The following is a 23,391-nucleotide window of genomic DNA, read 5'->3' on the forward strand; positions in this document are numbered from 1 at the left end:
CTGGCATTAAATGTATAATGTAATCCAAGTAGGGCAAGGGGTGTTCCAGAGATTTGGCAGAACTATTTATTTACTCTTTTTTTTCTCTTCTTAGAAATGAGAATACCTCTGATGTCATGAGTGTGATTTATTTTAAGAGGGCAAACAAATATGATTGGAAATATCTGCAATAGGATTCAATCTGTACAGGTCCCATCAACCAAAATTAAACTTGTTTTTAAGATAACCTGACGTTCGCTGTTCCTTCTCCTTTTCAACATTTTGCAGGAAATGTTTCTTTCTTGGTGAAGTTCATAGCAGCAACAAGTAATGTATGTAATGCAATTTGAAATGCTGAAATAAATATTGTTTCATTCCAGACACTTTCATTTTGAAGTATAGCATGATGTCTTGCCAATGTGCCTGCAGCCTGTGTCCTTTAATCCACTTGAATCAAATCTAACAAACACTGTCTTGTGATAGACGAGTCTTTGGCAAAGATACATCGATGTAACTTTTGGAGAAATGCAAGGATATTTCAGAAGTCTGGGATGCTTTTGCTTGATCTATCGTTCCACAAATTGACAACTTCTGTTAGATATGCCAATTTTAGGTCAAAGGATTAAAATAATTGATCCTAAACAGCAATTGCTCCACAAAAATGATTAATATAGCTGGGCTTGCCTTACTAGCAAAAGTAACTGCCTTAAATTTGACACAAAATATTTCTATAGAAATGTGGTGAGAAACTATGAAGGCTGGACTGAATTTAAAATCCTTAAGTCTTTGCTGAAAGACACCACAAAATATCTATTCAAGAAAACTATAGTCAGCAAAATTCCAAAAGAATGTATTATAGAAATGTATTTTACTAAATTAATCATATTATCTTCTGTTATATCAAATAAATGCATACACATAAATAAATGAATACATAATTTAGTTAAAACCAAAGCTTAAATCTTTAAGATTATTTCACAATCTGCACTAAGAGAATTCCATCACCTATCACAAAAATAAAATCCATTACACCTGTAAGAATAAATATAATACAATAAAAATGGAATAGTAGTAAAACATATTACAGGAAAATTTAAACTGTTACTTTTCCATAATTAATTAAATGACTCTTTATGGGAGTGTGTGTGTGAGTTTGTAATGTGAATAATACACTCAGAACTGCAATGGCATGTTGCTGAGGGGAAAAATCAAGGACCTGATTGTATCTATCAACATACAATGGCATGAGGTTTAACACAGACTGTCACAACGAGGAAAACGCCCTGTCATTATGTAAACATATGTGATGGGTCCTTTAGAAAGAATGAATAGTGCATGTAACATGATTTGTAAAGTGTTTTACTGTTGTTGTTGTTGTTGTTGTTGTTTTTGTATGTGTGTATTATTATTATTATTAAATGTGGATATACGTATATAAATCAGGATGATATTTTCAGAAAGGATGTTTCAGTGTCCAAAAATGTAGATAAGGTGGAAGGTCCTAAATCGGTGCTCTCAGCAGTATGCCACTGACATTGCCCAGAGCATCAGAAACACAATACTCTCCTGCTTGCCTCTCGGTAAGGTGACATATACAATGTGTCTGTAGGATCGTATAGGAGGATCAGTTCTCAGGGATTTAGTGTGAATGGTCTTTAGTAATATGACTTGCATGTGTAACTGGCTTAGCCTGATTCATTACCTATCACATCCTTACATTTTAGTCTGAATAAGAGTATCTCTAGTCACCTGTGATACGATATTCCTAAGTGACTCAGAACTCTGTATCTCAGTTTTGTTTTGCCCTGCTAAAGTAAAAGTTATGTGATAAGATGTTTAATTGCTTAAGGAATAGTACATATTTAAATGTTAAATATGTATATGTAAAACTTAATAATGTGGAGTTATACATTCTCATGTAAACATATTAAACTTAAGTCAAGTACTGCAGCAGAGACTTTAAATCAGAAAGGAAACAGTTTATCTGGGCAGAACAAGACATGTGAACCATCGTCAGCAAATCTGGTGCAAACCCTAGACAGCTGAAATTCAGAAATGATTTGTTTAATTCACATTTTTGCAGTTTTTAACATTTCATATCACTAAAAGATGTTATTCAAAATTTTAAAAAGAAACATTGACAGCAAGACAGTTAATATTAAATTAAGACAAATAAATATATAATAATAATAATAATAATAATATACTCAGCAACTAGTGGTATACTCCAAAATTCTTGCTTCTTGTTCACTCTTCAGCAATTAAGGTAATCACATCTGTCCTTAACTAAATTGATATATTTAATATTATATAAAGACCCCTCCTTGTAATATCTAAATATGATAATGGGCAATTAATTCTAATTCAGACACAAGGATATACTTTAAGAGAGATCCTCACAAAGGAGGAGTTTTGAACTGTGTGCACAGAACATTTCAATCTAATACAAATTAGCATTTGAAATTGCAAGAGGGCCCCCACCAAGACGAAACCCATCAACCACAAGCACACCTAACAGAGTATTTTTTCCCCCCAAAGCAAACCTACCATGAGTAATATGTTGTTAATTTGTGATTGGTGGCTGGGTTGAAGATTTGATTGCGTCCAGATCATCTGCACATTAAAATCACTGAACTGATGTAAATTAGCCATGTGCAATAGGTGCAGCAGACCTACAGTCTGGGATTTAGTTTACTGATTTACTGCTGCTATGATTTATAAAGTGTTTGTCAAATATGTACAGGAGTACACTCACAACTGTTTCAAATGCTAGTGTACACACCATTGCATGTTGAAGCACAAAACAATATATACTTATAAAAGAGATCATGCACGCTCAATTGGGAACATTAGCATTGTAGAAGGTTTAATTCAATTAAATCTGAGAATGAAAAAAAAAAACATGTGACCAAACTTAAAGACTGAATGGGTGATACTGTCTTACTGTCATATATTTCACTGCCATGTTAGGATGAGTGATATTCCTACTCATGAGGCAATTCCTACCCAAATGGGAAGATTTAACAACTTTTGAATTTCTTGAATATTCAGTTGTCCTTCTGCTTTATTATTTTTTTAAGGTAACTTTTGAGGCATTTCAAATCACATGACCCTTTATTTGGACCCTTTTCCTTTTCAATGTACAGAAACCTTCAAAGCTATGTTGTTTAAGTGACAACAGCCCACCCTAACCCTAACCCTCTGTACCTGGGCTATTTCCCATATTTGCTTTTAAGATAGTGAGAAGGGCCAGTAAGTTTGTCGGACATTAATGGGAAGCATCACATGTACTCACCTGCACTAGACATTTCTTTCAGTCCATTTAGAATATGTGCAAAGGCTTGAAATGCTAGACAGACTGAAGAGTAGTTGAGTGTCAGGCCAATCCCCTTCAATGCATATAATATGCAAAGAAAATACATTGGACACTGGTCAATAGATGAATATAATTTAGGATAACTCCTTTACTACATCATACTGAGAGAGACCTTTTAGTGTGGTCCATGTGTACACATACTACACACAGACACACATATTATTTTTGATAATAGCATAGTCTTGAGGATAAATACATGGGAAAATATCCAAAACATTGGCAGGTAATATTAACATGAGGAAAACATCATTACGCATTTCTGCATCAATGTCTGTATTTGATCAAAAGTACTGTGGAATATCAATAGATAATGAAAATGTTGTCAAACTTCCATGCTCTGCATTGTGTTAAAACATATTTCGCTTTATGTAATCTTATGGTGTGAAAATGAAATGACGGAAGATAAGGATTTGTTGAAACTATAGCTTATATTTTATTTAAACAATTCCAAAGCATTCCGTAGTATCTATATAGTAACTTGTACCAGTAGCATTGTGCTGTCTGACACTGTCCATGTCAATAACTGCTATTCACTTCATGTTTTGTAGCTGTCATGCACTATATTTTTGATTTGTTGTATAACTTGTTGCATTGCTCTGTATCAGACTGTTATTAACTCTACGCCAACAGTGTGTCATGGTAAATTCCCTGTAGGTTTACAATACAATTGAAGTCTGAACTGAAGTTTGGGATGTCACACTACTCACCCTATGGTCACCTTGGAATTGCTCTGGTGTGAAAGAGCCTAGACCTGTACGTGTCTGATTAATATTGCTCATCTTTTCTCCCTTTTTACTTTTCTGCCTTACACCTCACCCACGAAGTACTGATGATCCTCAAGAAAAGTGACTGAGAAGCTTGTCTATCTTCTTCCCAGCGATGACGTCATCCGGGTAAACCAGACGTCCTTAGGACCCAGCGGAATCCCATCGAGTGTGTCGGCCTCTGCAGTGCTAGCGGAGCAGCTGGAGGAGGCCTCGCCGGCTGGGGAGGAGGAGGACAGGGAGAGAAGCAGAAGGAAGATCCGGGAGCTAGCGAAAAACGAAAAGGTCCAGGCCTGGGACTGGCAAAACGGGTAATTAACACTGTGATCCACTAATTAAGACACCTCGGCCCGCAGTCAGAGACCCTTCAGACGGGGTAACCTCTTAAGCTCCTTAGTGAAACCACAGATAGGGAGGTATTTAATGGTGGGAGAAACTGGCAGCATTTTGGGGCTTTTGCAGATGTGTGGTTTAGACGTTGCGATCTGCACTTGAACTTGGGGACAGCTTTTGTGGCAACAGAGCAAGGAATACATTCAACGGCCACATCTGCCTTTTTTTGCTTCATATTTGAATTATATATATATATGTGTATGTGTGTCAAAGATAGTCAAAACGGGTGTTGTAATGCTAATACTGAAGATAAGTAGGTTTGCTTTTTTTTTTTTTGCACAATTGCAGATGTGTCCTGGAGAGACATGCAGTTGAACTGTCTTTGGACGGGTTGGAGAATCGGTTAGGGTGTATTGGTTTAATTGGCATCATGACGTCACTAATGAAACAATAACCCAATTAGGTGACAATTGATTTGTGACTGATATGGACACTGGGGCCATTTTTTTGTGCATGGGTCTTGCAGTATTAGGCTACTTTTAAAATTGACTAAATCGTGCAGAAACAAAGTGATAAGTCATAAAATAGCATGCAATTTAGCCCGACTTTGACATGTTCTTATCTTGAAATTATTCCGTTTAAAACTTGTCCTCGCTTCTTTTAGGGGGAATCTACATCACTGTCCCAACTACAGACAGCAGCATTTGGTTTTCAAACCCTGAGGGCCATGCATGTCTATTTAAAAAATAAATCGGAATAACTTAATTTTAGTATGCATGCTTTTAAGGAAGATGCGAAAAAGTGGCCATAGACTTCATATACAGTTGCAGATGTTTTTTTTTAATTCTTAATGCCATTGTTGGTATCAGAATGAGGTTAAAATTAGCTTTATTTCATCAATGCAGATTTTGACCTACATATATGTGATTTTTTATGTAAAGGGTTTCCGTGGAAGAAGTTTACTCACACATTACTTTTTCCTTTAGCAAAGAAACACAAAATGCGTGTTTTCTACCTGTGCGTCCAACCTGTCTGTCTGATTGTGTTGTCCATCTGTCTGAGAAGTGTGTGCATTGGGAATGTATGGACTATAAACTCAAATCTTATTCATATGCACACACAATGTCCTCAAATACAATATGACACTGATTAGAAAAATAACTTTCTCTGCACAAATTAACATGAGTTCTACCAATAAGTTTAAGGGCTCTATATGTGAACACAATTCCATTTACAGGTGCTGTGTGCAGTAACCTCGACACAGATGTGCTCCCAGTTGTGATTATTTATTGATTTAGTTTCACTTTACTTTTGCTCAATACCCAATTTTAAATGGGCATAATGATTGAATCTAATGGGATTCGTTTAAGATCACCGAAAAGTTCAAATAGGCCAAATAAATAAATGCATTAATTAATTAATAGATTGTCAAGGTGTTTCCATAAGGTGTTTCATGATGAGCCTTTACCATGTAAACAACATTTTACCTGGTAGGCTACAACTACACCACAATCACGCCTATAACCTACAGCATTTTAATTTCGACTTAATTGGCCTACTATTAAATATGAATTAATTAACTAATCAATTAATTAATTAAGTAATTAATTTGATATCCATATGTTTTCTTAATTTTCTTATTTTCTAATTATGTGATTTTATACAGTAGTTGCATTGTTAAACGTGTTACAGAGAATGAAAATGTTGGTCATTCAGGTAAAGTTAGGCAGGTCCACACCTGATGACTCAGCGTTCCTGAATAACATTAGGAAGGGTCCGATCGTTTCTTCAAAACTACTCATAATAAGAATAAGAATAAGAATAATAATGTTATAGTGTATGGACGTAATTTGACAAATGTAAGTTGAAAAACGTTTACCCACTTGCCAACCCCAAATTAGAAATAAAATAGTTAATTTTGAGCGCCCCTCCTCTACCTAGGGAAAGTTATCAAGTTATGTATTGTATTATTATTTTATTGTTTCTTTTACGGACATTTTACGCATATTTCTAAATTAATCCTTGCACTGCTATTTTTCCCGGCAAAGATCCAGAAAACCGTCATCAGACAGGTAATTTACAGAAATGGTCATCTTAATCTATGGTGCAATAATTTAACTAACTATCAGCTGGGAGACTTGTAATACTAAACCAAGTAAAAGGGAAACCTATACCTATATTTTTAATTCAAATCACGTCATGTTAAGCGATCCCAACGTGTACAACATCGTTATCACTCTTTTCTTTAAGTGGATATATTATTTAATTTTAGATAACATGCATCCATTTCTATATGTATATATATATAGAGAGAGAGAGGGCGAGAGACAGTCTGGGTGTATAATTTAGCATTTGCATTTACTGACTGGACAAGATTGGGCGATCTGTTTTAAAGAGGCTGGACTTGTCTTTTCTAATGGACAGTTAAATGGCTTTGAAGCAGGAATGGTCCATATCTGTCCTGTAGAAATGTTGCAGTTCATCATTCTTATCCTTGACCTATTCCATAATTTACTTTCCTTAATGGCAATATTAGTGTGTCAGATTTCAATTAGTTAAAACTACTTAAAACTTATTGTTTATCATTAAAATATATGATGTTTAAAATATATTTTGTCTGGAACAGAACAAAATGATAATATTTAAAAGGCCCCAACGGACGTAGGTTTCTTGAAATGACAATTCACGTAAGGTATTTTGTGAGTCTCTGGAAGATTCCTGTGTGAAAAAGTGACGATTGTCAAGGACGTCATTCAGAATGGTGGCATGGTCGTCCTTAGCAACAGGTGTTATGACGTACTCTACTCCCCTACGTGCTGTTATCAGAGCTCCTCTATGCATTTTTGTTATTATATCTGATTAAGGACGTTGCGAAAAATAAAAAATAAAGATTTTGCTTAAAGTTGTATGATGCCAACATGTCCACGGTTATGTGCTTTTAACCAAGAGCCATGTCCGAATACACGATCACAGAGACACATTTCTTAATTTTAAGTTTTACATAATATATCCTTTACAAACGTGTTCTCTCCATTACGGAAGACACAGTTCATGATGGCCAAATGGCATGGGTTAATTTGTCAATTCCACACCATGTTAATTATAATTTGATTCCTACAATAGCCTATATTTTGTACCAAAGCTCGACAAAATGCGAAAGTTTCGTTCATTCTGGATATGTATCTGATCAGAATCACATGATGTGCTAAAAACTGCAGCCTAGGTGCAAACTGCGTTTAAATTGATCCATTTGTAAAGTACCAATATAGGATCCACCGGTACCGTGTAATTTCGGTGTGTGTGTTTTGTATGTTTAAATACATAAACCCATCTGGTTTCTAAAACAGCGAGGCAGGGAGAAAGGTTGCGCCTGTCTGATACAGAAAGAAAAGGCTTGCAGCGGTATATTGTCCTGTCACATATAGGGCTATAGAAAGAATGACAGGGGGGGCACCTAATAAATAAAAGGAAGACATTATTCAAATATTTGCAAAGATGCAAGCAGTGTTCTCTCTCAGGACGTGAAGTAAAACGAGAACATAAATGTTGGCAAGGATTCAACGCCCGCCATGTTAACGCTTTTGGAGAGGGAGCACACAAGAAGGGCAGGCTTTATTATAGCTACACAACACCACAGATTTCGTGATTTTGAAAAACCCCTCAACTGGGCGATTGAATATACTGTTAAGTTATAATATATATATATATATATATATATATATATATATATATATATATATATATATCATACCCTTTATATTATATCTTCACATTATATTTAAAACAGTTGTAAGCTTCTTAATCCCATCCCATAATCATGTTCCAGTTTGTTAATCTTCCCTAATTACATTGTTTCTCTCTATCAACGCATGAGAGTCAATGACAGCTTTCAAACTTTCTTCTTATTATATAGGCTGTCAGATTTACAGTAGGTGGGTTGAATTTGAAATGTTCCGTATTACCTACACCGCATTTTCTGTACCTTCAAAGATGTTGCCTTATACATTGATATTTGTGCTGGCTTATGTAAGAGTGTGAAGGCCATAGCAAACATTTGACTAAACGGATATGTCCGTGACATAATAAAGTGCAATCAAATACTTGAAGCTAAACCAGTAGTATATATGAGTGCTGTATAACTCTAAATAACATTCATTTTTTTTTTTTTTTGGTTTATCCACAGGGAAAAGGAAGATTTGAGAGAGGAGGCTCCACCCAGTTCTTTTTTATTTTATTTTATTTTAACTTTTATTTGATTTGACTTTAGTTTTATGTTTTGTGATTCATTTTGTTTTAACCTATATTGTTTCGGTGATGCCGTCCAACGCCGCCGCCACCACGACCTCGTTCAAAAGTTCAGACTACGAGTATGACGCAGCTGCCGTTACCATGGTAAGGACCGGCGTTGTTGACCAGTTACAATCAATGGGATCGAATGTGTTTATTGTGATCGTCCGCCATCACACGCCACCCCGCGCTGCTGGAGGAGGACGCCGCAGGGAGGCTGTCTGGTCTGAGCCGCAGAGCCCCGCAAACCTGCAAAATAGACCATCTGATTACAATAATAATAATATTAATAATAATAAACTGGTCGAATGTAACCAGATGTTATTTTATTATGATTGCGTAACACATTACACCTCGAATACATACGTGTTCTTAAAAAGAGTTGACGTCTGAAAGGATTGAGAAAGATAACCGTGGCCATAGCTGACAGTAACAGCATGTAAGCTACATGTGAAACGCATGTTTGCTACACAGGACGTGATTCATCTCTGCGGATTCGGTTCCTTCGCCAGGCGGGCAGAGCCACCCGGACCGCAGTGCCAGGATGCTGCTGTTTGGCCACTTTCTCCCCGTGCCCTGTTTGTTTATTGAGTCTAAGCAAAAGATACATCAGATATACAGTCAAGCTGTCATCCGAGGAATTGGGCTCGCAGTGGGGATCTAAGATATTAAACCCTGAAAGTAAAAGTTTATTTCTTACAATTAACGTTCACGTCAGGCATGAAAAGTCTCGCAGGAAACGTAAATCACCGAGGAAAACTGCCTGTCACGTCCCGCTTTGGTGCTGGATGGTGGGTGGGAAATATTAAATAATAAAACAGGTTTATTCGGGCGACCTAGGAGCAGGTAGGCTTATGCAAAGTTGATATGTAAAAGTAGTCATGCATTCAGGTTAAACGATTGTGATTGTGAGGGGTGGGGTGCGGGGTGGAATAAACGCAATAGACGCAAACTGGTCCTTTAAAAAAAAGAAAACATAGACATTAATGTCGAATAATTAAAACATCAAAGCCTTGCTGTTTTATATTGGACGTTGAATCCCGAGGGATCCCGAAGCGCTTTCGGGTAATGCAAGCACTTGCTCCGCCAGCAGCTCGGGCTCTGGAGTGGCACGGCGGCCATTTTGGCCCAGCAGTTGCCTGCGCAGCTGAGACAGATTTGGTTTTGCCCAAACCGGCCTTTCCTACTGGCATAACAAACCTCACTTAATTTAAAGTGTAAATTCACAGTCAGCAGACAGACAGTGTACAGTATATATTATTATCACAATATTATTACCATAACTTTACCTCAGTGTGAAACAAACATTACAAATCAAATCATACACATATTCATGTAAACTTGTTGTATATGAAGACTGTTCACAGTGAATACTTCTGAAGAAATACATACATATAAAGACTGGCATTAAGGTTTTTGTTAGCAGGCTAATTAATATACTTCGATGGACATGCAATTCTGTGTTTGGAAACCTTATTACAGTCTCACAGTGGTAACAGTTATAGTAAGAGGCAATTTGACCTTAGAAGTCAATTGACTCTGATCACCATTGGTAGCATGTAAGCAAGTTTACCCCTTGTTGTACAAGTATGTTTCAGTTAATAGGGTCATAAAGATAAATCTAAAGAAATTAATAATGTTAAAATTGTAAGCATAGTTTCTGAGTACCATCTTCCGTGTGAACAGAAGTGCGTGCTCTCATGGAGGCTGTGTGCTCCATTGCTATGAAGACATGCATGAAAGCATTGCCTTAATCTGGCAGGTAGGACCCACCAAGAGAGCAGTGCTGGGGTAATTGTGCCTCTAGTTCAGGATGGGTAACCAGGGCTTAGACAGTTTTATCTCGTAGCTTTACCTTCTGAATTGGCACCCGTTGAGAATACACAGAAATATATATTATGCATATATATATGTTATATAAGCTGATCCTTCTTCTAGTTTACTGATTAGCTGGTTAAATTCTAGCACCTGAAGTCACCCATAAATGGTCCTTTCTCCTGAGTTGCAGGTTAGGTGTCATTATTATTATTATTTTTATTTCTTGGAAGACGCCCTTATCCAGGGCGACTTACAACATAAGTGCAAACAAAGTGCAAAAATACAGAGAAGTACAAGGCATAGGTCCAGCATGGCTGCACTAGTGTGTAGATTTGGCACTGCCCATTACTTAACCCACGTTGTATGGGAGTGCAGTGTTGTTTAATGCTCTCAGTTGCCAAGGTAGAATTATCATGACATTTTATGCCACAATTGCCTTTTGGTGTGATTTCTACCTGTTTAAATTTGGGCATGCAAACTGGTAGGAGGTCATGCATAGACCATAGATCAGTCTCTCATAGAGTAGTGACGCTATCTCTAAACGTCATATGTTTAACAGTCTGAAAATTTCCCATGTTCAGTTAAACACATACCTCATTTTTATTTATCTGATAAATATAACAGTTTTCCGTTATCCGTTCTCACCACTGTTGCATATCTGCTCCTACATCATTTACATGTATATGAGTTAGTTGTCATTGGAGTATAATAGTGAATTTAGCTTGAGACTGTTAGCTGTATTAAGCTCTGCAAGGTAGAAGACCACGAATTAGAAGTATGAACACCATCTTTGTGAAGATGTGAACAAAACATACACTTTAAGATAATTAGAGTTAATGACAGCTTAAAAACATATTGAAATATAACATAATATTTCACTTTTACGTGTTATTCTAGTTGTCTCAATCAAAGACTCGCATAACTTTTAATTGTTTGTCAGTACAAACTCATTGAATGAATAATTGTGCACAGATATCTAATTGTTTCACAGGTGCAGCTGTCTGTGACTTGCATGTCAAAGGGAAATCTTTTTTTAAGCCTCCTGAACATTACATAAGAAATGCAAAAACTGTACAACATTTGATTGTAGTCCTGGGCTTATGCTAATCTTGTCAGATACAGATTTGTTTTAATTTCAATTTTCAATCGGAACTATGACAAGAATAACCATTAAGGCTTGATTTATCTTTCACTGATTCATTTTATTGTTCTAGCTGGTGATCCTGTTTAAATTAAAACTATTAATTTCATGAAAGAAAAGTAATCTGTAAACTGCAGCATTACATATATGACTTTGTTTAACTGTACCTTTGAACTTTATGTTTACACATGTCATAGTATAAAATGCATATAGTAGTAACTGTCCACACCACAGCCACAACCACTGTCCAAACCAAACCTCAAGTGGGTCTAAGAACATTTCAAATTACTGGTATTTAATTTGTATTATAGTATGGTCATATGACTTTGACATCAGTTTATTCAGAATGTGTGTGTGTGTGTATATATATATATATGTATATATATATAATCTCGTGGCTATAGGAAGTACTCACCCCTCATGGACTTTTTGTTGTTGTGTTACAAACCTGAGATTGTGATGCATTTAAATGGGATTCTTCCCACATTTGTTTACACAACTTACTCCACACTTTCAATGTGAAACAAATGTGGGAAATTTGTTGAAAGTAGAAGCCTGAAAATACTTAATTTATTATTATCTGATTTCATAGCAGACACCCTTATCCAGGGTGACTTACAATTGTTACAACATATATTATTTTTACACTTTTGTACCCATTTATATAGCTGGGCATTTACTGGAGCAATCAAGGGTACAAACAGCAGTGCCCGAGTCCAGAGCCCTAACCACTACTCCACACTGTCACCCTAAGAAGTAATCACCTCCTTTGCTATGACACTCCTAAATAAGCTCAGGTGCAACAATTGCCTTCAGAGTTCATACAATAAGCTGAGCAGAGTCTATCTGTGTGCAATACAAGTGGTTCACATTATTTCTGATTAAATACACCTGACTCTGTAAGGTCCCACAGTTGTGTAGTGCATTCAAAGTAAACATACTACCATGAAGACCAAGGAGCTTTCAAAACAACTTTGATAAAATTGTTGAAATGCACAGATCCCGAGAGGGGTATAAAAATATTTCAAAGGCGCTGAATATGCCTTGGAGCACAGTGAAGTTGATCATTAATAAGTGGAAGGTATACAGCACTACCAAGAATCTGCTTAGAGCCAAACTGAGCAGGCAGGTAAGAAGGGCATTGGTCAGAGAAGCCACCTGGAGGCCAATCTATAGATCTATAGCAATCCATGGCTGAGATGAGAGGAAATAGTCCATTTGTCAACAGTAGTTCAGGTACTCCACAAATCTATCCTGTTTGGAAGAGTGACAAGAAGGAAGCCATTTCTGAAAAAAGCCATTGTAAATTCCCTCTTGCAATCTGAAAAAACATGTGGTAAAAGATTCTGTGGTTTGATGAAACAAAAATCAAACTATTTGGCCTAAATGCAAAGTGTTATGTCTGGCACAAACCTAACACACCCCACCACCCAGGCAACATCATCCATCAGGGACTGGATATCTTGTCAGGGTAGAAGATCTAAACTGGGATGGAGATTCACAATTCAGCAGGACAATGACCCCAAGCGCACAGCCAAAGTGACAATGAATGTCCTAGAGTGGCCCAGTCAAAGCTGATTGAGAATCTGTGTCAAGCCTTGACGATTACTGTCCATCAACAATCCCCATCCAACTTGACAGCAATTTTGCCAAGAAGAATGGATGAATATTGCTCAATCCAGATGTGCAAACCTGGTAAGTAACTGTTGTTTCACAATACAAAATAAATAAAAATAAAAATGTAGGTTGTGTAAATCAAAAGCGGAAAGAAAATCCCATTTAAATGCATCACGATTTCATGTGACATAACAAAATGTGAAAATATCTGAGGCGGCTGAAAATGTCTTATAGTCTATACACACACTCACACACACACTCACTCACACACATGCAAAGGGTCGTCTTTTATTTTCTTAAAAAATATTTAATTATCCATTATCCATTCATTTATATTTACACTTCCCTGCTGAGCATTTACAGACTATTTTCTACCCAGAACTATGTAGAATTTATTGCTGTTGTCAAGCACTGTTTTTTTTGGCCCCACTCAACTGAATCTCCTCAGATTGGTAGTTGTTATATTGTATTTGCAAAAAACATAAATGTTTCTTTTGTTCAATCAAAACAGTTTTGCATACAATAAAGATGACATGAAAAAGGGACACTTTGTTTCCTATGACTGGAACTTTTCAGGCACTAGCTTATATCAATTCACACATTTTGGGGAGATTATGATGCTTTATGTGAAACCTATTTCTTTAACATGCAGAATTTAAGCCTCCATGCACTGGGGTTGTCCCACCAGTGCTGTACAGTATCAACTACAATGTCATAACCACACTTCCCGTTACGTATGGTGACTTTAATTAAGTTTTGGGTATAGGTTATAGGTCCGCGTGGCATGTTTTCTATATTTGAAAGACATTACACCTATTCCTATGGATGTTCCTTCCTGACTAAGCACATGACTCTATAGCTCTGTTTGTCAATTACAAACTGCACTCTACACGTCTGATTGCTTAAGTGCTCTGACAGAAGTCAGGAAGATACATGATAGGTATAAACACTTTTTATTTCTGTGCTTAAACAGTACTATTATTTGAATTAATTATGAATGTGGCTGACACTTTTTAAAAGTAGTGTTGTGTATATCATCTCCTTTCCTGCTATGTTATTCCATAAGTAGTTATCTACACATTGCAAATCGGGCACAATTCTCTGTTGCTGTGGAACCTGGGACTTGTATCCCCTCTCTCTGTATCCTTGTGCATTTCAGTCCGTCCAAGATCTCAGTGAGTCAGTCAAACCCTTATTGGAGCTAATACTTTGCCCCTTGAATTACTGTGTTCAGTTTTTAACTGTTATGAGATTAAATTGCCTATAAAATGGGTAAGATCCATGACATCTCCAGTGTTTTCATTACTTTGTTAGTCTTTGATAGTCAGCCCTTTATGTAACTGAATACATTTTAGTAGTGATAGTAACAAACAATTAAGCTTGCTATGCAAACACCCAATGAAAATGCTTTTGGTATTTTCAGGCTCTGATTATAATCACTATGTATGACTCTAGAAAATTAACCTTTTTTTTCAATTCATTAAAGTTTTACCTTGTCAATTCAGTTATATGTCAAGATTAGTATTTTGCTGTAATTATGCTACATATTTGCATAATTGAAATAAGTGAAGGGTTAGAGTTGTGTAATGACAATACTAACAGTATTGCTTATCATTTGATGTATTTGTCATACTTACAAAGGCCATTATTTTTTATGTAGACTTACAAAATCTTTTTTAATTAGTTGTAATTGTTCCTGAATGAGGTTAGTAATGAAAATTGAAATACAATTTGTATTTAACAAATTAATTTGAAAACATTATTCAATATCAACAATCCCTTCTTGTCTTTGTATGTTGTGAGATATGTAGGTATGCATGGTTTGCTCAGGTCTTTGTTCTGCTGTATTGGACACATTCAAAGCTATTATTAAGTATATGGAAAGAACAGGTATTACAATGTAGGCTATAGTAACTAACTATAGGCACATGTTTTTTTAGGTGGAGTTTCTGATTAAGTGGACATTAAGACATGACATATATTCTTCTTTATAATGAGCTTCATAATTAAAGGTTAGGAGAGTGTAAGTGACAAATAAAATGATTAGAAATGTAATCCTCAGTCAGGTTTCCCCTCTGTGCAGCATTTACCCCCAGATGAGGACACAAGATCGGGCGTAGGACTTTGGCTCACTCTGAAGGAGGACTGAATTGTTGAACCCTCATTTTTCACATGACCTTTATTTTTGAGAATTTTATGTTTATTTAAAAAAGAAAAAAGACACCATAGCTTACAGAACATGACAGATATGCAATTTAACACAATTGAAGGCACCCAGAAAAGTAAAGAGGCGGTCTCTTATTTAAAAGGAAAGACAAACCAACTAAAATAATGAAATCCAGGCTAGTTTGGACTGGTTTGATTAGTTTGATTAGTTTGATTAGTTTCTGTTCGACTCAAGATCTCTGTAATGTAGTTTATTTCTGCATAAGGTACGTTTGAAAGAACTCTGTGTTGGTTGTAGTGTATTGTTTCCATTCATGCACAATAAGCTCTGTTCCAAAGACTCTTACTCTTGCAATGTATCAAGTCTTGGTACTTTGTGCTATTGTCATACGAGTTGTATTTAATCTGTTCTAAAATATATGGCAATTAAAATGCAGAACATGGGCAGGAAGAGAGAGCCAGGTGCCTTACAGAAGGATGCAAGAGGCAGCTGCAACATATTTCATATTTCAGCTGCTTTATAATAAGGTTGTCTTTTACAGGATGTTTATTTCATGTTAATAGGGTAATGAGAACTTTCTTGGACAATTTATTGATTAAACTATTGTACAAATGCATCAATATGATTTCAAAGGTAGTGATGATGCTGCAAAGAAGATGAAAGTGCTTTGAATACATGCCACTGCATTTTCAAACAACTGTCAAAAAAGGAATTGAAAGTACTAGATATTAAAAACTGTCATTTTTAATTTTTGATGGTTTTAAGTAACAGGTATTTTGCTTAAACTTACTTTAAACCACCATTTCCTGAGGTATTTGCAGCTTGGTAAACATGACATTTTGTAAGCCATTTGGATGTTTTAACATAATTACATATAGTGTGGCTTTACTGTTACCTAGAGGAAAACTGGGTATTTTTTAAATTATATTTTCTATTCTGCATTTGATTGAATGATATTATTATTATTATTATTATTATTATTATTATTATTATTATTATTATTATTATTATTATTATTATTACTTATTTCTTAGCAGACACCCTTGTCCAGGGTGATTTACAAAATGTAAGAGCAATTTATTGTGGAGTGTAGTGTATGATACGGACTTACATGTAGATAAATCATCATTCACATGGACTTTTATTGACTTTTATCTGTATGTCAGACGTTAGTTAAAGTAGCCATCTTGTCTTGGGACAGGAATTTCAGAATAGAGAACAGAACAGCACCTTTTACCAATCATTAACGCCTGCTGATCCAATGAGCTTTAGAGTGGGTCTCCAGGGGTTGGATCTATCAGATACATACAGCTGCATTTGAACATGACTTTGATGACCTTGTCTTGCTTTTGTTGTTTATTTTGTTTTTGTTTTTTGATTAGCAAAAAAAGCTATGCTGTTTCTTCCAGCCTACTTCTACAGATTTGGACATTTAGTGAGAGCTTCAGAGCAGTGTGGTTAATAAATCTCGACCCAATGTTTCTGTTTGTGTTCTTCTTAATGCTAATACAATTGCTTGTGTGCAGTCTTGCCTGAAACCAGGTTCCTGAGTCTATGACTCCCCAGCAGAATATTGATATCACGCATATCAGCAATGTACCTTTCATCATGGCTCAATTTTAAAAGTAAAATGTTAAGTAAAGTTAAGTAAAATTTCACATGATTGCGTTTCTGCATCACGTGAGGAGTTGAATTTATATTAGAATTACACCATTGAACAGACTAGTAGTTCTGTAAGCATCAATTTACTCCTATTTGGTGAGGTTATTCAGAAGGTGTTTAATCTTTATGACATTTATACTTATATATTTGTTACACCACCCAATATTGAGGTGGCAGTCTCTGCTTGTTTTGTTAAAAACTGAAGTGTCGATACAACAGAATCTTTCAGTTTAATTCTGATAAGCTGCACAAATCTGGAGACATTCTGAATGTGCATTTGTGAGCAGCTGAGGGAAACTCAAGCTCTAAACACAAAAGTGTGGCCAAGGTGACCTTTAAAAGCTGTGTGTGTGTTTCTGAGAATAGTCCTTTAATACATTGTGCATTTTCTGTGGGTCTTTTCCTTCTTTCTCATGTGAGAGACAGACCCCTTGCTGGGTTTTTACAAGCTATGAAATGGCATTGTGAAAAAGCTGCCAAAATAAATATTGCATAGCATGAATATTGAGGAGCTACAATACCAAATATTAAAAGACAATGATTTAGTTAATCAGCTGCCATGTTTGTTTTCCTTTTTGGCGTGTTGGACAATTCATTGTAGCACATGGATAATAAGTGTGGTTTTACAAAAGGGGGTCTTTTGACATTGTGTGCAATTCAAGATAAATTGATGTTGAGGGCGAAGTACCAATATCTGTGGAAAAAATATTTCACAAATGCCTGTTTAAGTGACTTTAAAAAAGCACAAAATGACTATTTTCCCCACTTGGTACGGTCGATGAGTTTAGTGTAAAGGCTGTTTTTGTTCTGGTGTTGGAATGTATATGAAAACAATTTGTCTGAGAAATGTGGAGGAGTTTCGAATGTATTATTTTTACAATTATTATTACTACCATCAAATAAATGGTATCTCTTCTCATTTTTGGATTAAAAAGCCATATAAGTCCTGGTAGAGATTGAAGCCTTTCCAAACCAGATTTATTGCTCACTTACACATTCTTTTATAGATCTGACTCAAGTCATGAAGCAGCTCGTGTTTGGCACAAACAAAAAGATTCAAGACTTTGTCATTTATCCAAGGCAGACCATTACTATTCACTTTGTACAGGCCTTTGGCACCGCCATGCCTCTACCCATCATTTAATGAAGACAAAACAGCCCATATTCACAGGATATCAATTTGTGTGGGTAGCATTGCTATTTTATACAAAGTAACGTTTTTATTAAGTTTTTCAGATTGCATTTATTGACTTAAGAGACATAGTTACCAGTCATCTGTCTTTTTTTTGTGTGGTGCAAGTTTAGTCATCTGGTCTTGGAGAGCTAGCATGTAAAGATGTGGAGCCTCAACCGCGGGAACTTGAATCAGAAAGACAAAAAAGAAAGTAGTTATCCATAGCATCACTTAATGGCTAAACACAGGAACTAAATTACTTCCTCTGGGATCATGTTTCTTAGCTTCATTGTGCATTTCACAGAACCATTTTGATTCCACGTCGCCTTCTAAAACTATCATTTTGGACTTCAAGTCCAAAAGAGATGTTAGAATTTCACTTCCAAATTATTTTCCACATCACGCTATTTTCAACTGGTTCCATTCTCTTCTAACAGGACGTGATCTTCACAGAAAACAAAAAAATAAACTAATGTTCTTATTATATATAACGAAGAGACATGGAACAAACGCAAGGATAGCTGCAAAGGCTTTTCCACATAGTTCTTTTAACAGAAATACGATGTTTTTTCATATCACCAACTATTTAATTATCAAGAAGAATTATGTAAAAGTATCAGTTAAAAGGTTTTGGCAATGTGCATCTAATCCTGAAGGTATTGATTCTCCAGCCTTTCCTTAATTCTTTCGGCTTAAAACAAAGCTTTGCTTCTTGCACACCTTCTCTATCAGGCGAATATGACCCCAACTGATGATAGGCTGCATCACACTCTGTCATTCATTGCCAAGATTTTACACATCTAAGGAGAATAAGGTCAGAGATTATTTTAAGGTAAGGAATAGCAGGTACTGTTGCAGGTGGCATTTTAATTGTTACTGTTTCTATTTTTCAAACATTGCAGAAAGAAGTTTCAAAATGGGGCCTCTGTTGCTACATTTTAATTTGATTTATTATTTTAATGTAAGTTTCTATGAGCTGCTGTTTTTATATGGCACTCTAACAGTATATGTTAGTCTTCAGAAGACATTGATAATGATACAAGCATCTAGCAAACCATGTAATAAATATAAACAGACTACAGCAATCGTGAAATGGTTATAAATAGAAACATTCACAACAAAGCCAAGCTGTTGCATATGCTTTGGTGGTGTTTATTGTACACTGGGAGTCGTCATGACTGAGAGAGGGGGGATATACACAAACAGCAGCTATATTATTGGGGAACTTCTCCATCCTCAGCCGTGTGGAGCCGAGCTCACGATGTCTTGTTGCTTAGCAACATGAGTTGCCTGAAATAACCTGGCGCAGACAGAAATGGAGCAAAGATATCGACAGTGAAAGAGTTCAGATAAGGGAACAACAAATGGCGAGTCTTGTGCCAATTCCAGCCTGTTCTTTGAGAGATGGTGGGCTCTGATCCTGTACCCTAGGAAGACTGTGATTAAACTAATATTTTTCTTCCAATTATTTTTTTCCCATGGCTCCATAGCCAGCAAGGAGTTAGTCTTCCTATAAATGTAATTTGTTTGCATACACTTTGTTATTTGCTTTGTACTCTACCATTAAGGTTGCTTTGTTTACATTAACAGCTTAGTTAACGGAAAGGCTCATATATGAAGTTAATGTGTAACAGTCAATAAAATACACTGCAGCTGTCAGGAGCCAGTGTAAACGTTCCTCATAATGCAAGGATACTGTAGAGCTGTTTGAAATGCTTACATGAAAACAGAACAAATCAAAGTGAATGTACCTGAAAATAATAATTACAAAAGCAGAACGAGTTAATTGCCTTGATCATTAAAATAATTTAAATTAAATGTGGTGTGTCATATTGGACAGTCAAAGGACCCAACTTTTTTATTCACTGATTCCAATCAAAAACTCTGAATTGATAAGAGTATTCCTTCTATAATTGAACTGATCGAACAGTGGAAAGTCCCCCCGAACTTTCCTTACCCAGGGGCTCTTACAGTTATCACATTTCATCAGTAAATAAAGTAAAACTACTACAAATGTCTATTATTCATGCCTTCTGTAAACAGATATTACAGATTTGTTTTGTCTCAATTCTGTCTTTAAACAACAGATGGCTTTCACACGAGATGTCCTGTTGGACAGGGGGACATGTTTGTATGCGACAAACATTAAATTGTAATTTAATGATGAGGTAATTCACAATTTCATGTGCAACCTAGGTGTCTCCGTTTGTAGTGACCTGAAGCTAGAACACACAAATCAAGACGTTTCTGTCTCTGGTGCTTATTATCAAGAGGTTTTGTTTTTAGATATACATGTGTCATCCACTTAATTTTATATTTATTTGACCACTTCAGTTTTTAAATTCTCCCTTGTGTGTCTATTGTTATGGATTTTGCATTCATAATACAGCACCCTCGTGCATCCGAGTCATTGTTAGCCAAGGTTTAGTGCTTTTCTTCTGAATAATGGGATTTTGTCATGTTAGCGTGGATGTCCACATTGTAATGGAATCGCACAATACTGCTTCCAGTGTCTTTTTCATTTATTTTGTACTTCAGCGGTGCAGGGGCTTTTATGTTAAACACCTATATATCATTTGCAGTGTAGTCTCTTGTGTATTTTACATTCATAACGTTACAGAGATTATTAATATAGTTAATATATATTATTTAATAAACTCACTTTTCAGTGTCAACCACTTGCATTTACTACTTTTTTCTATCTTGGAAACACCTTTCTTCAAGTTTGAAAGAGACTGAATTTAAAATGTGTTGAGTAAATTCAGTTTATTCAGTTGATATGTGATATTCTTCCAGGAGTGTTGTCCTTGTATTACAGTGTAACCAGTCAGTGCTACAATGCTTTGTGTGGAAGAAGCCTGATGGGAGGTGTCTTGTCCTGACCCTGACCTGCTGGTCACGGCAAAGCAAAGGCAAAGCCACTTCTGTTTGACCTGCCCTGATCCACATATTGTCCTTTCGCTTTGAACCAGATTTGTAAGGAAGTATATCTAGGTACAAATGGAAAATATCTTCCTCAGTGATTCTGATGTTTCTGGGAGAAAGAAAGACCAAAACCTGTACCTTCCCATTTTTTTTCTCCTTCTTTTTCTTATTTTTTTGGAGGCTGGAGGACAAAAAACATATTCTGTGCATCTCCAAGCTTTCCTAGACTTGACAGATTAGCTAATAGGAAGGTCTTTCACAGAATGAGTCATTGCTTGAATTACCCTGACACGTTCCATTTCAGAGAAGCATTGGACATGTTAGTCAGCAGCGCAGCATCCAGCTTTTGACAATAATGGTTGCTAAGCAGGATTTTCACCTTAGCAACAAACCTCCTACCTTAGCAACTTGCTTGAAGCCTACTAAATGAATTCTGTAGACACCGAGCAAAATGTGAAACCGGGGCACCACCTGCAGAAATGAAGCTAATTCCTGACATCAGCGGAGCCATGGGAATGAGGAAAAAAACTCCAACGGGGGAAACGGAGTTGGGATTTCTGCTGAGTAAAACAACAATGTTAGGAAGCGGCAAGGAGACTAAATAACAAAAGCGAAATTCTCTGAAGCTTTAGCTATTGAAGATTAGTTAAATGTGAACTCTCTCTCCCCATTTCTTTGGGCTTCCTGAGGGGATGCGCGGTATACTTTGACAGCCCTGTTGTGGTGCATGGAAATGCATATTTACAACATTTCGTTGACCTGTCAGCTGTGATTGGTCACCTGTGGAGGTTATAATTAGTGCACAGCATGAAAATGAAGTAAAATAATCTACAGCCACGAGAAAGTGACTGGAAATTTAGTCATGTTTGGTGTATTAATTATAGTTCTGCATTGAAACTCAAATCTGAATTTTACAGTACTTTGTTTGTTGTTATTCTTGTTGTTGATAAAGTAATTATAACTTATTTTAATAAGGTGGAGCAGAATTGGACAAGCACCATTGAGGCTAGGTGGATTTGGATTGGCCGGGGTTTCATTACCTGCACTGGCAGAAGTGGGCCCTGTGGCTTGTCAGTGGCCCTTGGCGGGGTCTGTGAACCCAGCCCCTTGTGTGTTTTAGAGGACAATGCTTGTTGTCTTTCTCTGTCTCCTGCAGGTTTAGTGTCACAGTCATGTGAAATTGAGGTTGACCTGTTTTCTTTCAGAATCACAGTTCTGAGCATGACCCACTTATCATGAAGGTGCCGCACACTATCTTTATCTTAGTCTCTCTTGTGTTTTTACTGTGGTTTCAACTACCATAAAAAAATGTTAATGATTATGACTAATTAGCATAGGAACAGACTGCAAGATTAAAATAACTCTGACACATATTGGCTAGTCGTATAGAAGGTGAAACATTCTTCACTGAAAACAGAGAAAGGATGAAACGGCAACTTCAACTTGAAAGATATATATCATTTAGCTCTTGTGACTTTCAGGACACCTTTGCTAGTTGGTTTGAGCTGAACTATAAAAAGGCCTGCACATGCAAAGCATTAAATGTGTTGACTGTATAGAAGAATTGTTAGAAACCATGGAGGATCGGAGGCAATGACACACTTTGTGGTGGAGGTGGCACTAGGCTTTACTAGATAATATGATATTGTTTACAAGCTTTGCATTGTGTTGAACTTGGTGCTACTCCATCCAATCAGTTAGTAGGTTGTGTTTTTTAAACTTTCGGACTGTGTTGAGGGAAAAAACAAAAACTCAACCACTGTAATGTAACTCATTGCTGACAAGCCCACATCTTCAACAGTAACTGTTCTCTCACTGAGTGCAGTACATGAACAACACTGTTAGGTGCTGTGATCCTTCTTCTCAAAACTAAGTCTTGCTGCATTATTCTAAGCTCCTGTACCTGTGTGTGTGTATTTCACCCTTTCCTCAGTTAATCTCATGCACGTAGAAAAATATAACCAGGTAACACTGAGACATTTGAAAATTATGATTTATTGTTATTATTTTGTAGATTTTGTGACATTATTTAGTAAAACCTTTGTGACTAGTTTAATCTTTCAGGATGTGACGCAACTGTTTCAGTGTATTTAGCCATTTTACCCTTCTCCACATGGAATGGAGTGTTTTTGCAAAGTAGTGGAAGAT

At 36.3% G+C, this 23,391-nt stretch overlaps 1 protein-coding gene across 10 annotated transcripts in view; it reads left to right on the top strand.

Annotated features, from left to right (window-relative positions):
• The first annotated feature begins 4,298 nt into the window (after window positions 1-4,298).
• The window catches only part of LOC136751361 (DNA (cytosine-5)-methyltransferase 3A), a 152,600-nt gene continuing 133,507 nt past the window's right edge, over window positions 4,299-23,391 (top strand). For 9 of the 10 annotated variants that reach the window (XM_066706926.1, XM_066706953.1, XM_066706945.1 and 6 more), the window contains exons 1-2: window positions 4,299-4,430; window positions 8,636-8,844. In XM_066706926.1, the coding sequence (XP_066563023.1) occupies window positions 8,767-8,844 (78 nt within the window). In that variant the 5' untranslated portion in view covers window positions 4,299-4,430; window positions 8,636-8,766. The remainder of the gene's footprint in view (window positions 4,431-8,635; window positions 8,845-23,391) is intronic. The other variant, XM_066706986.1, reaches the window with a different exon arrangement.

This window comes from Amia ocellicauda, chromosome 1 (genome assembly GCF_036373705.1).
Source record: "Amia ocellicauda isolate fAmiCal2 chromosome 1, fAmiCal2.hap1, whole genome shotgun sequence".
Taxonomy (NCBI): Eukaryota; Metazoa; Chordata; class Actinopteri; order Amiiformes; family Amiidae; genus Amia; species Amia ocellicauda.